Source organism: Amphiura filiformis, chromosome 19 (assembly GCF_039555335.1).
Source record: "Amphiura filiformis chromosome 19, Afil_fr2py, whole genome shotgun sequence".
Classification (NCBI taxonomy): Eukaryota; Metazoa; Echinodermata; class Ophiuroidea; order Amphilepidida; family Amphiuridae; genus Amphiura; species Amphiura filiformis.
Window position 1 is genome coordinate 51480872 of NC_092646.1, and position 14975 is coordinate 51495846.

The following is a 14975-nucleotide window of genomic DNA, read 5'->3' on the forward strand; positions in this document are numbered from 1 at the left end:
ACGTAATTGCAATTTATCCTATCGTTGATAATTTACGGGGTCTGAGCCTAGGCTTAAGCCGTGATGACAATGCCCCCAATATGATGGTCTTGATAGACATTAAAAATTGCACGTGCATCAGAAGGAAGTGTAAAGTGTTGATCAAAAATCTGCCGCCGGAATTAGTTGTCTAATTATCGAATTTCCGTCTGTCAATCAAAAACAAGAGTTAATATCGGTTATCGCCCTTGACTAATGTGAAGCCCTTAAAGCGTCTGTTTGATAGAATGTTGCGCTAATACGATACTCCTGGTGAATATAGATCAATCCCAACGGATCACCCTATAATCGGGGAGATAAAGATCAAGAATGATCACTAGGCAAGTGATTAATCATGTTAGCGGCTATATCTTAAATCTGAATTTGGATACATGGTGTATATCGAATACGGTATTACTTTATAATAGGCTATTTCGAACTTTTTAGCCGAGATCTTCAAATAAGGGGCTAAATAAGAGAATTCATACATAAACAAAATTATTTTGTAAGTACCCCAATATTGTTTAAACGTTGCTCTTAATTATTTTGCTGTCTTGCACGGGTTCTTTATAGCTTCTTATACAAAAACAACGTAACTAATTCCAAAGGTTCATTTCTCAAAGTCTGTTTGAAATAATTGTTGTTGCGTATATTTAGAGAAGCGGAGGGAAATTAAAGCAGGGAGGAAGAAAGAACGAAGACGACGTCTACGGTTGCTTGCCATGGTTCGGTTGAGAACCACCGACCGTTCGGTTACCACTTGCAAGACCGGGAGTAGCACGCTATGCAATTTACCTGACCCGGCCAGTGGCTTCCGTTGGATAATTTTATTTATCATGTTTATTATGTACGCACGGATGATTGCGCAATAGACTGATAGAATCACGTGGGACGCTTGCGCATTGCTGTCGTTTTGGAGTTTGTATTTGTATATCTAAACATACAAGGTAAACCTTTGAAATTGGGTACCATTACAGGGTGACCAAAAAAAAAAAATACCAGGAGAATAAATCTGAGCACAAGTCGAGAAATAGGTATTGGAATCCAAAAATGAGTAGCTCATTTTATTTGATTCGAATGAATGGCTACGAAGAGATGAGCGATTCCATAATACTCGCACCAGTACAATTCATTCCAAGTTTGAACAACAGGCGGTTTTTTTATTATTATTTTATTTTATTTCATATTCGCTATCTAAATTATTTTATAATCCGTGTTGTGTTATTCATGCTTTCGCTGAAGGTGGGCAACCTGAATATAACCTTTTGCCATATGGAAAGGTTTCTATACAAAAACGAGTCTCTTATAAACATCTACGCACAGTTTCCACCTCGATCATACACCTGAGCACACATTTTCGTCCAAGAGCTCTCAAGCAAGCAGTTAATTGTCTCCACACAGTCTTCGATTACACTACACGATTGAGTGCACAGTATCGTAAGAGCTGTGGAGCTTCTAGCTGGAAAATGGGCCTCTGGGATTGGTTTTAGTCGAAACCTCAAGTGTTCCCTACATCCAATCAGATTTTTTTTAATATCAAACGAAAGCTAACACTTCCCCCTAAAACACTTTTCGTCAATATGTCAACAGATAACGCAATTCAATGTTATTGCAAGGCGAATGTGGTAAATATGTTGAAAACTACCTTTTTGACCAAAATGTAGGTTTTAAAAGTCAAAACCTCAAGTGTTTTGTAAAATATTTTTAAAATTATATGTCATTAAATGAAAAAGCACACTTATATATATTGTTCATATACTAGCGTCATTAGAATAAGCAATAGCCATAATCAGAGCATTCCAATCGAATCGAAAACTACAGTGCTGGCCAAAAGTGTAAGGACGGTTTGGGTTATGTAAATAAGCCCCCACTCACCCGGTCAACTTGATGTTGATCCACTTTTTTGGTCACGCGGACCTAGCGGCACCCAACATTGATTGGTGGGAAATAGGAGAGGATGCTACATTTCATCACGTTACAAGTTTCGATAATATGGCCTTAATAAAGTGTACGTTTTCCATAAGTGTCCCAACACATTTTGGCCAGCATTGTATATAGGTTCCAAAGGACCCCAAATGGTTTCCAGTAGACATTATGCACATTATACATTTACCGGAACTCATTTTTGCGTATTGATATAGTGTAACGTTTAATCTGAATGAATCTGAAAGATTTTTAAAAGCACACTAGCCAAGATCAAGGTTTTTGCTGCAATATAAACGGCAACCTTTCTCATTTGTTTGAAAATGTCTTCGTCGTGACGTCATATATTTAAGTCAGTCAAGAAGGACAAGTGCGTTAAGGGCAGGTGCAAAATTGGGCTGTTCCATTGTAAATCCATACACCCTTTATGGCAGACCTGTCCTTAATCTTCCACACGGGGAGTGTGAATGTCAAATAGGATTACTTGAACGCGTGAAACAAGTGTCAGGTTGTTTGTTACATACCCTTTCATGTCAGAAAAAATCACAGCACACCTGTCCTCCTCTTAAGCTACTTACATATCCTTAAGACAAAATCGTCGCGACATATAAATCCATTCCCGTAGTCACTGAGTGGTTGCAGGGGTGGTTGTATGTGTGTCTATTATTAAACATTAAAAATTAATCATGTAATTTTATAATTATGCATGATTATTCCGCTAATAATTTAATCTATCTTAAGTGTGTCAAAACCAACACCTCTAGATTTTAGTATTACTTGTAAATCCAGGATATTTCTGTTTAACAAGTTTATCGTCGTCCTTTCGTTGATTGTACACACATTTGGTTGTCAAAATACTATACAGATATAGGTATCACTCCATATTTTTTTTGCAGTTTACACATTATTATGTTTTGATGAATGCAAGTGTGTGAGAATATTGGATCCAAAACATAATAATGATAAAATTGGATTCTTTACGCCCAATGCTTATTGGTCTCGCTATGAGTTTTAAAATATTGGACTCGACTACGTCTCGTCCAATATTTTAAAAGTCCAATATTTTAAAACTCATAGCTCGATTTTAATTTAATAACATCAAAATAAGTAATAAACCCCTCTGGACAATATCGTAATCTGTATTATTTATATCATCGCCGTTGTCATCATCATCCTCAGTTTTAAGGTGTTTTGCAAAAGGATGTCATTAAAAATAAAACAAGATAAATGATGGCATTTATACAGCGCCATTTACATGTTCAACCACAGCACGTGTATCAAAGCGCTTTACGTTTATTCCACTGTCGTTAGAATATGTCAGCTGCCATACAATGCCTAAGGCATGCTAATACTGTTTGGTGGCTCTCATGGACAATATTCATAACAGCTCCCCATTTCGCCCCTGGGTAGAGAGAGGCAAGTAAAGTAAAGCGCCATGCCCAAGTGCACAACACGATGGCACCGACGCGACGGGGCTCGAACCCGCAATCTACCGATTGCGAGGCAGAGCCCGTACCGCTGCGCCACCGTGGTGATAATCCTCTTTGATTCTGTCATATTTCGGGCATACACAAGAAACAGAACAAAAACGAAACGGATTTGGCACGTTAATTAATGAACTTAACACATTAACGCCATTACTATACGGAGTTGACAACTAATAAGTTTTTCTCACATGTCGTAAAGCGCAAAAAGTGTGAAAAGAGCATTATGCAACTCTTTCGGCCCTAATTTGGTAAAACGACCTAACTCGATATAGACTTTTATGCCTAATTAGGACTGTACTGGAAAAAGTTTTAAAGCCTTCATGCTATTTCTTTTTTCCAAGTGTCCAGCTTATTATTGTGTTCCTAAAGTTCAATGTTTTCGCAAAAGCAGGTCTAAATATTTTTCAGCAGAGCCTTAATTAGGTAAAACTTCTATCTTCGAGTTAGGTTGTTTTACCAAATTAGGGCCGCTTTTGTTTTTAACGCACTCTTTAAGAGCATACTATTGCAATAGATCGGACGTGAATCAAATCATTTGTTATGTAGCCTTATGATAGAATGTGTCAACAATTCTAAACAAAAATACATCTACAAGGTGTCCAATACCATGAATGTATACATTGCGAGACATTATCATGCGGCATACTGATAAAACGGTGTTTAAAAGTTTAAACAACCCTGTTTAACGGGTGCACGTTTAAGTTAAAACAATCATTCGCTTTAACATGTTTAAAATAGTTTTTTTAAGAATAACAAACAAACTTTTTATTTAATTACTTCTAAACAGTTGCTGTTTAGTTCAACTGTTAATCAGAACCGTTAGGTTGTATATATTGTAGTCATACTATACAAACAATTATTATTTAAATGCCCGATGATACAAACGTACCAATTTGAATGATTTTCAAGTTGAAAGAATAATGTATCTTCTTCCACCCATTAGAAAGATACAACACTGTATATGGGTCCAATTAACCATCCTAATCTTTGTGTCAGCAAGTTGTGTAGTTATATAGTTTTAGGCCCCAAATCACGTTCAGCCAAAATGTTATTAATTATGGGTCAAAAACAATTTTAAAAAATGGCCAATCTCTAATGCTCTGCGTGCTAGCCATGCGCTTCAATGGAAAAAGTTTAAGTTTTGACATATTTTCTCAAAATATCAAGAACTATCTTAAGAACTACTGGATCAATACTAGGCTTGTTTGTACTCATTTTAATGCATTTTTCATGCTGATTCCAAATATGGTCATGAAAATTTACATTTCTGAAATTTTTGAATTTTTGAATTTGTTTTCTTAACCCCGTTAAGAGAGTTAAGCTTCTCTAGATGTTAGTGGTAATCCAGGTGGTAATAGGATAAGAACAAAGATGATAGATGTCATTAACGACACTAGGATCAACAAATTGCTCATTTATCAGGGGCACAGTTCTTTAACCCCAATACATTTGTACATTGATTGAATGACCTTTGAAAATTTGGGTATTAAAACTCATACTCTGCAACTTGAGGTCAAATTTTGCACTATGATTGTTAAATTGAGGTTATTGAACTACGCCATTTGGGATGAGAGCATTGTGGTCCATAGTGAGATGGTAAATGCCAGCAGATGATGCTGGTTGAATGATTATTGCGATAAATGAGATGTTTGACTTGTTTGGTGCGAGTGGCTTGTTGACCAGGTCACTTGTAGGTAGCAAAATATGCAGGTGAACAACAATATTATTCTTAAACACTTGAGAATGTTCCTGCAATCTTATTGGTTCTTACTCAGCTTTACCCGTGTGATATGACACGATATGCGTGTGCGTCGACGCGATACGCGTACTCGCTATTAGGACCAATCGGAGTTGGCGTAAAACAACTCGGCTTCGCCTCGTTGTTTTACTTAAAATAATGATGTCGCCCGTGTTATATGAGACGATAGATGCACTCCAGCGGCTAAAAACAATACCTTTATTCTCTAAGTATAAACTGCTACACAGCAAAAAAGAACGGTACTTTTTTCAGGTGTATATTTACTGGGGTAAGAAATTGTGCACGTTTTTACCCCAAATTTAGTAAACTGTAAAATATTGCGCTTACACGTCATGTGGTAAAACCGTTGGCTAAATATTACCCCTGCAACAGGTACTATTTTCATCGGCTTTGGCGATAATACGCGGAAATTGGGCAAATAATACGCGGGAATCGGATAAACCTACGCCAATGAGTGAACAGTACAGTAGCACGATGGCCGATCCTGAGGTTCTTGCGTTTCTGGTCTTGTGAAAGTTTCCACATCTTATCCCAGTTTGACAACCCTGGATAACACAAGAAAGTCTTTTATGGCGTATTTCTGCCATTTATAACACCAGGACGAGTTGATACAGGGGTTAACATTAACCTACTCTTCGCGAACATTGTCCCACTGCGTGATACATGTCCATGTGCACATGGAATAACTCTAAAGGCAGAAAGATTGTATATATAATTTAGAAACTGAAATGTGACTTTGCCAGAGGTTTAGCGTGTATAAAGGCCAACATAATTAAAGAAATGTGAGTAATCATTGATCAGTTCCAGTCTTCAACATTTATGTAGCCTACCTATCAAATAAAAATAATTTTATTGAGTTTAGTCGTACTTTTATTGTGGTCTATAAAGACAATTACTTTTGTATCTGACTCAAATGATATCAGATGATATATTACATACTTGGTAATTATTGCTATAGTAAATCAAGATAAATGTAAGATGTCAGACTGTGACATCTGACAAACCTCCATTCATTATTTACATCTACAAAATTACATCGTCTCAAAGAAAAAATCCCAGTAAACTAATATTCTGCCGATTAAAAAAAAACTTTGAGTAACTTTAAGGGTAGACTAGGTATTGTTGGTCGAAGCAGCCAAAAATCGATTTTCTTTATCTAAATCAATATATTTTTTGAAAAATAACACTTTGATCTTTTGCAAAAATCCATTTTACAAATCATATAGTTTGAAAACTTGCTTGCTTTATTGTTATTGATGAGTTATATACGTTTACAAAAGTGTTGTTGTTTCAGTCCTCTTTACAACATATCTCAAGAACCACATGTCCTATAAAAGTATGTCTGCGATATTTGAATTCTTCTACACATTTGCGATGAAATGATCAATGCAATTTTTGCCAAAGCTCACCACCATTTGCAAGATGCTGTGAACTACAAAATCGCAACAGTTTAAAATAGTTGCTTAAAGGCACATTCAGTGATCCCAACGAAACTGATTGAGATTATATTGTAAGAGTGCCCGATGCAAAATATTCCCTGAAATTTATTCATAGAATATGATAATGAGTTTTATGTGAGTGTTTGTTTTAATGATATAATACAAGTGGTTTCTTTTCTTTCAGAAACATTTAGGTATACATTATGAATGTACTATAAACAGGTGTAGGTCTATACCTACATTTCATCACAATGATCACATGACAAATCCATGTTACTTAGCAAGCAAGCCGATGTTCAAATCCAGGAAATCAACGGATTGGACTTGTCATCATAGGACAAGACAATAATCAAAGACATTCGCGACTTTACTATAAGCTACAAAATCTTAAAAGCCAAACTTTAATATACAGGTGACCTAATTCGTGTTCGGCTGTTATGCTGTGATTCCCTTGGCTTTTAGGTCGTGTGTAAGGACAATTTACTGAGGATTTTGTCTTTCAAACTGGGACTGGTTTAAAGTAAAACCTTCTTTTCCTGTTTGTTTTAAGGATGTTATTGTTATTGTTGTTGTTATTATTATTGTTGTTATTGTTATAATGTGTTTTTATACAAAACGTTATACGTTCTTACCAAAACCAAAACCAAAACCCGAAATATAATCCGTTTAACAATTAAAACCTTTTAAAATCGTTTTGTGTTTGCTGGATACCCCGTTTAGCATTGACTGAAAAACATGACAAAATGAGGTCCAAATGTTGACAATTTTTGGTGGTCACAAATTGTAAGTTGACACATTTTGTTGTCATAGTTTTGACGCCATTTTTTAGTTTTTAGTTGGTGCTTATTTAATCCCATCGTTGTTAGAGTGTATTTATATATATTATTGATAGCTGTATTAATACATGCAGTATACAGGGTGTTCCAATTAAATAAAAACTGAACTATAATTGCCCCCTGTTTTGACATCGTTTAAAGACCGTAATCAACTCTTTATTTTTATCTATGCAGGGTGTTTCTGACATATTGGTTCCGTAGTGATTAGGCCAAATAAAAAAATAAACATATTTCCCGTCCCCTCCCGCTTCCTTTTTTGAGGTTTCTTCAATGTTATTTTTATTTTTTGAAAATCAGTTATAACTTATCAAAAAATATGTTTAGGAATTAGAGATGCTTTCTATAGCCTTGCTAATAATACAAGAAACACTTTTATAAGGTTTTGTGATAGTTAGAGGGGGCCTATCTCTCAGAACAAGAAATAAAACAGCTTGATAAAAAGAGGCCTCCTCCTTTTTACAGGCATTATTGTATACGCTAAAACAGCTCTAATTATGGGTATTCACACCGGATTTGCGATAAAAAATTAAAAATAAAAAGCCCCCTCTTCCTCCTTTTTTTCAAAAACCCGGACGTGAAACATGTTTTTTTTATTTTACTTGGCCTTACCATAATTACTTACTTGGAGGGATTGAAAGGAAACCAAGAAACACAAATTATCGAGTTTTAAAAATAGTATCCTTTTTAAATAATTGAATTTACTAAGTTTCTAGTACAGCGATTTCCACAAATTCCTGATACTTATTTGTGTACATGCAGATGATTTGTGACAGGGAAAACTGTCTCACGACCATGACGTTGTTGTTAGTTAATTTAAGGTTAGCAACTATCTTAAACTGTTGCGATTTGGTAGTTCACAGCATCCTGCGAATGGTAGTGAGCTTTGGCAAAATTTACACATTTGATCATTTCATAGCGACTGTGTAGAAGAATTCAAATATCATTATCTTTTGTAGGCCCTGTGATTCTTGAGTTGTAAAGAGGGCTGGAACAACAACACTTTTGTAAAACATACATAACGCATTAACAATAATAAATCAAGCCAGTGTTCAAAGTATATGATTTGTAGAATGAACTTTTGCAAAACATCAAAGTGTTATTTTTCAATAATATATTGATTTTGATGAAGAAAATCGACGCTGGTGATATAGAATGGTTGGAGCATACATGGGAAGTAAATATATGCCTTTGATATAACATTTACATGTCCATGTCCAACTGATGATATCAGTGATGCCTACCGAACATGGAAGCAATGGAAGCGTATGGTAAATAAATGTTGGTATTTATACAGCGCCTTTCACATGTGAACATGTATACCAAAGCGCTTTACATTAATTCCGCCGTCGTTAGAATATGTCAGCTGCCATACAATGCCCAAGGCATGCTCATACCTTTGGGCGGCGCTCAATGGACAGTATTCATACCAGCTCCCATTTCACACCTGGGTGGAGAGGAGTAATCGAGATAAAGTGCCTTACTCAAGGGCACAACACGATGGCGTCGCCGGGGCTCGAACCCGCAACCTTCCGATTATAAGTCGTAGCCCGTTCCGCTCGGTCACTAAACTATACCTTAACATGATTAGGACCTACTAAAAATCAAACATCAGTTTCCGAGAACACAATTTGAGAATGGTGGCATTCTTTAATGACATTTCTTTAAAAAGTTTATAATGATTAAAATAAGTCACAAAACAATGCAATCTATTCAGATATTATTCATTCATCCTTGTAATATTGTCTGATAAGTTTCAACCCGGTATCCTTAAAGCAACAATAACGTATGACCACAAGCACACCTTTCCTTTCTAGAGTTGTTCACGTGACATTATTATTTTTTATTTGTCTCCTATATTTTGTTCATGTTATAGAGAGTACATAATATTATGTCGTGAAAAGTGAATTAGCACTAACATAGATTTTTTTTTTAAATCTACATGTAACCCCTTGGTGGGGGGGGGGGACACTCCGTAGTATCGGATCATGCGGGCTTATCCTATGTGCTCGTTGCTTTATATATTCAACACTTTTTAGTATTATTTTAATATTTGGCTGAGGAGTAGCAGACATGATTCCTCCTTTTAAATAAAACCCCCCAATCAGGAGTCTGTCTGATAATCTAATGAAGCCTTTGAGATACTTTGAAAGGCAGGTTATTAGACAAGACATTGGTACATCCTAATAAAATTACTTAAGAACCCACAGCTGATTTTATGGGTATTATACCTGAGTACATAGTTATGTCGCATGCCAGTAGGCGACGATATTAACCCAATGAATTGTGGGTATACTTCAGCACTGGATGAAACAAAACACCTAATTAATTTAGTGTTAAGTCACTCGTTGCAGGCGACAGGATTGAAGATGGAACTTTGAGAATCTAAACACGATCCTATGATCATGATTAAATGGGCAGGAGAAGTAGTTAAAGTATTTAGAGCAAAGGTCAATAAAATTTAATTCAACATTTAAAGTACATTTTCAAAGAAATAATAAAGTCAACAGTTATTCTGAGATAATGAAAAGAGACAGTTAATTAACTTTTCATATGATGTTTTCTATCTTAGATTGAGGCCTAACATTAAAATAACGTGTTTCCAAATTTTAAGTTGTTATACTCCAGCGATTTTATGAGAAGGGCAACAATGCCACATGGTTACATGCCACTAATAGGCCAGGCCTGGGCGATACATGGAAATACGAGTAAACTATTTGTTTGCATGGCATCTGAAAAGACTGCATTAAAATCGCTGAAATTGATCAAGTTATATAGCCAACAAAGTACTTTTTATGGTTTGATGCTTCAAAATGGTATATTCTCTCTCATTATATGACATTTTTGTTGTAATAGTACCAAAATTCATACGCACGGCTCCGGTTTTTATTCGCCCTACCATATTGTAACTTTCAGCTTCGAGGGCGCACTGCCATTTTAAGGTGTTTACGGTTCAGTGCGTTAAAACAAGAAAAGTCTCAGGTCAACCTATGTTGAGCTTTGATCATTTGGCATCTAAACCATCATATAGTTTCACCTGATATTAGTGGCATTTAACTGTGAGAGTTCTGAATATGAGAAAATTCCACCCGAAATTAGCCATTTTCCCATTGAAACCCGTGTAATACATAATTAGTGGTATTTAACCACATATGTAAATACACTTCCGGTGTGGTTACCACAAAATAACTACGTTTTTGTGCACAACGTTTTAAATAATGAAAAATATCTCGAGTGTTAAATTTCACTGGGGTAATGACAAAAATATTCTTCTGAAACCAAAATCTTAGTTTTTAATAAGAAAAATGGGGGACGAGGCTGTCGATTGGATCAAGGACCTTTAACGTCTTCGAAAATAAGTTCATTTTATACTTTTTTAGCAAGTCAGTTCTCAAGTGAAAAGAATAATTACATTTTTATAATAAATTTAGAAGCGTTATAACAAAAATTAAATTAAACTTGTCAACGCAGATCAGCGACTTGTCTGACATATTTAGTTTGACAAAACTATAATTGAATAGCTGTGTATTTGAACTCTGGGTAATCATGTTAATTGATATATGAGGAAGTCCCTAACGTTTAATTAATAATAAGCGTAATTAATGGTAATCATACTAGTGCGCTAGATTCTCCTATTAAAGTAAACAACGTTTGCTTTAATAAAGCTTGTTGGGCCTAGAGCGATTGTTTTTGTGTTTCATTCAGCTACAGTAAGAGGATGTAGAAATTATTCGGTCATGTGCCAAATCCTAGTAAGGCCCAATGAATGCATGTATTTAGTCTATCCGCATTTTATGAGAACAGCGCCATGACTCATTGCACGGGTCTAGCAACTCACTGCAGAATTTTGCGCGCACCTATCATCATCATTATTCAAGTTGAAGCCACAAGAAGAGCTTCGTTTCTTCGTCACACCTAGGTGGAACTATTGTTATGTTATCAAACTTGGAACAATTGGTATTTGACAGCTAAACTATTCGAATCAAAGGTATTATTCTTGATCTCTGCAACAATGAAGATGAAACATCCATTGTCGCCAATTGTTGTCGTGCTTGGACTCTGGATTTACGTAGCTGTGGTTCAAGCAGTTGAATTTGCTGAGCATCCTTCTTCTGCTTCTGGTATTGAAGGAGCTACGATTACACTTCATTGTGGAGTCAATACCGAATTTCGACCAGGAGTACACCGGATTTATTGGGCATTCTACGCCACACCAGGTGCTCACACATTCCTCAGCGTAGATCGGAGTATATATTCGTCTATATCCGCAAGTAAACGGACTAGGTATTCAATTGGAGGTGGAATTGGTCCAACACAAATAGATTTCGATTTGATAATTTCTAACGCCCAACAGGAAGATAATGGTATGTACGAATGTATTTTATACGACCCGTTTACAGGACAACGTGTGAGCACTCCAGAATCGGCTAAAGTCGTTGTTATACCTCCGAAAGCACCAAATAGAGGTCCAATATGCTCCATATTACCTCTGACTCCAAGACCAGGAGTGTTAGCAACATTTACATGCTACACACACGGAGGATTACCTCGTCCAAAGCTTACATGGAGAAAAGAAAATGCCATCATGACATCTGTTCTCAATTCAACGGAAGACGCAGGACTTGAAATTATACAACTGAAGCGGTATATCACTAATTGGGATAACAATGTTACCTATACATGTACTGCAGAACACCCTGCAATGTCTGAGAACAGAAACTGCACAATTAAGCCTTTTGAGGTGCCTGTCAGAGTGAAAGTTACGCCATTGCAATTTGTAAACGTGGGACAAAAGGCGGAGTTCCATTGCAGCGCTACCGCTATACCAGCAATTAATCGTTATAAATGGCTTATAGGGCGTGGAGACAAAATTGATCGAATTACTAAATCAGAAGGAAGGTATTACTTATCAAGTTCTGGGAATTTTCTTAGAATTAACGATGTCACTGAACAAGATGACGACTTACCGGTTCGATGTGTAGCAAGAAATGCGCTAGATTTAAAAGGAATAGGTGAAGGTGTGCTGAAAGTTATTACGCCAAGACCAACCGCAAATGTTGGTTTGAATCCAACTGCTGACACGATAACGACGCTGGGTCCTAAACCAGGTACTGAAGGTCGAAATGGTGTTAATTTTATTCCAGGTAATGGAAAACCAGACATCGGAAGAGGTGGAGGTCCAGCAGTTAGGGAAGATGGCGTGATATTTGAACGCTTACCAGAACGACCTTTTCGTCCAAAACCTTCAACTTCGTTTGGAATTTTTACCGATAACCCTAATGGACGACCTACTATGAAACAAAGAGCATATGATAAACCTCAGGTGACCAACCAAATGCACAATAACGATCTTGAGAGAGCGCTTGCCCCATCTGGACTCAACATGACATTTCTTATTGGAGGAGCCACGGGGTCACTTCTAATAGTACTTATAGTATTTCTTGCTTTAGCCTTGGTTGCACGGAGATCAAATACTTCAAAGTCAGCGGCTGTAAAGTCTGCACGTAAAGCTAGCTTGAGATATTCTACAGGAACTCTGTCAAAGTCAGACATTTTTGTGCTCCCTGTGCCTTCTTCAGAGGATGAAGAAAAAGACGCTACGAAACCTGTCAGCACGGATGGAATCAAAACTGTTAGACTTATCTCATTGGAGAAAGCAGCCACATTGGACAAAGGCAAATCACATTCGTCTTCTCAGGATTTAATGTCACAACTTAAAGGCACCTTACGAAGTAGAAGTGCTTACATGAGCTTCTATGAAAATGAAGCCCTAACTAAGACATGTGGAAGATTAAGCAGTAACTCAAGTGACTTATCTGAAGGCGAAATACCACGTTGTGATTCTGCGTTTTGTGATGATTATAAGCCGGGATTAAGTGGTAGCGAAAATGCATTAGATGATTGCGCAGACGCTAGATTTTTCAAGAATAAGAAAACCGATGTGTCTAAATCTGCTGGCAATTTAGTGTATGTTGAATTGGACTTTAGTAGAGCTAAAGACACGAGCAAGGTGCATTATGGAGACGATAAAACGCATTATGCCGAGATTCGTTTGTCAAGGAATCTGGCGTTATGAGAAGTTACGCTTCATTTGGGAATAAAGCGAGGCGACAACTCTCTATTCCGAAGGTTCCCTAGTCCAAAGACTCCATAGTCCGATGGTTCGCTAGTCCGAACACGTAATTTACCATTCGCTAGTCCGAATTCTTAAAACGGTTCCATTGTCCGAATATAGAATAAGGCTCGCTAACCCTAATCCTAACCCTATCCCTAAACCCTAACCCTGACCCTAACTCTTATTCTATAATACTTAATTTGGTTTTCGGACTACTAGCGACCTTCGGACTAGAGAACCTTCGGACTAGCGACCCTTTGGGCTAGAACAAAAGTCACGCAAAGTGATCTGTATCTAAAATCAGACCGAAATACTTAAAGGTTCATTAGGTTAAGTGTATTTGCAGACCATGACATAATAATATATCATGTATAATAGTCTTGAATCTTTTTCAAAGAATTAATGGACGTAACACGGATAGATGATTAGATCATGTAGCGACGCCTTTTGATATTATATTATGATTACACTTTGTCCATGTTAAAGGAATTCCCTTTTGTCATGGTTAATTAATAAGAACCTTTAGTAAAAAGGAGGTTGGTCATTTTCATTTTTGGATTATCTAACGGGGTCGTCTGTATGAACTTAGATAATCAGTTCAGTTCAATTCTCTCCAAATGCAGAGATTTTATTTACATCACGAAACAGGCCCTTTAACATGTTTACCTTGCAATACATAATTTTAAAGGCTTAAAACCAAAAACACATTATGTCCATTTGTATTCTCAATTACATGTTACTTATTTCGGTAACAAATGGACGGTTAATTCTGCCCTCCATAATAAATGCAAGTGACTTTGGGGTATATGCATGGTCACCTAAACAGTTAGATGCAAGCACAGATCCTGGAACTGTGATGCAAGTGACCATGCATATGCCCCAAAGTCACTTGCATTTATTATGGAGGGCAGAATTAACCGTCCATTTACGGCCGAAATGAGTAACATGAACACAAATGGACACTGTGGTTCGGGGTTTAAACCTATAATTTACTAAATTACTCGTGAACAGCGTGATAAAAGTGATATAGATCTATTTTAGGAGGTTAAAAATTACACGGATAATCAATTAAAAATAATAATTAGGAATTCGGAAACTTCGAAACATAACAGTTCATAACCTGATATTTGGAAAGTCGTTTGCAATTGACAATTTGATATGAAGGCTGATTTTATTTACGTGTTTTAATTCTTTAAAGTATCAAGTATGGTAGCATTAATCAGAATCTGGTATGAGTTAGTCATTTTCTTTAGGTTCAAATTAAAGCATATCCCCAGCACTATAATTTAATTTCAATAGTAAGCTGTTTACGAGCGAACGGATTAAACAATGGACTTTGAAATTAATGAAACCATTTTGTTATAGGTCATAGTTTTTTTTTTTTTTTAATTTTATTATTAT

The 14975-nt window shown here is 36.4% G+C and overlaps 1 protein-coding gene across 1 annotated transcript; it reads left to right on the forward strand.

Annotated features, from left to right (window-relative positions):
* The first annotated feature begins 11282 nt into the window (after window positions 1-11282).
* On the forward strand, window positions 11283-14975 carry LOC140141450 (uncharacterized). The gene has a single exon (XM_072163305.1). It carries the CDS (start codon window positions 11472-11474, stop codon window positions 13533-13535), a length of 2064 nt encoding a protein of 687 aa, XP_072019406.1. The 5' UTR covers window positions 11283-11471; the 3' UTR covers window positions 13536-14975.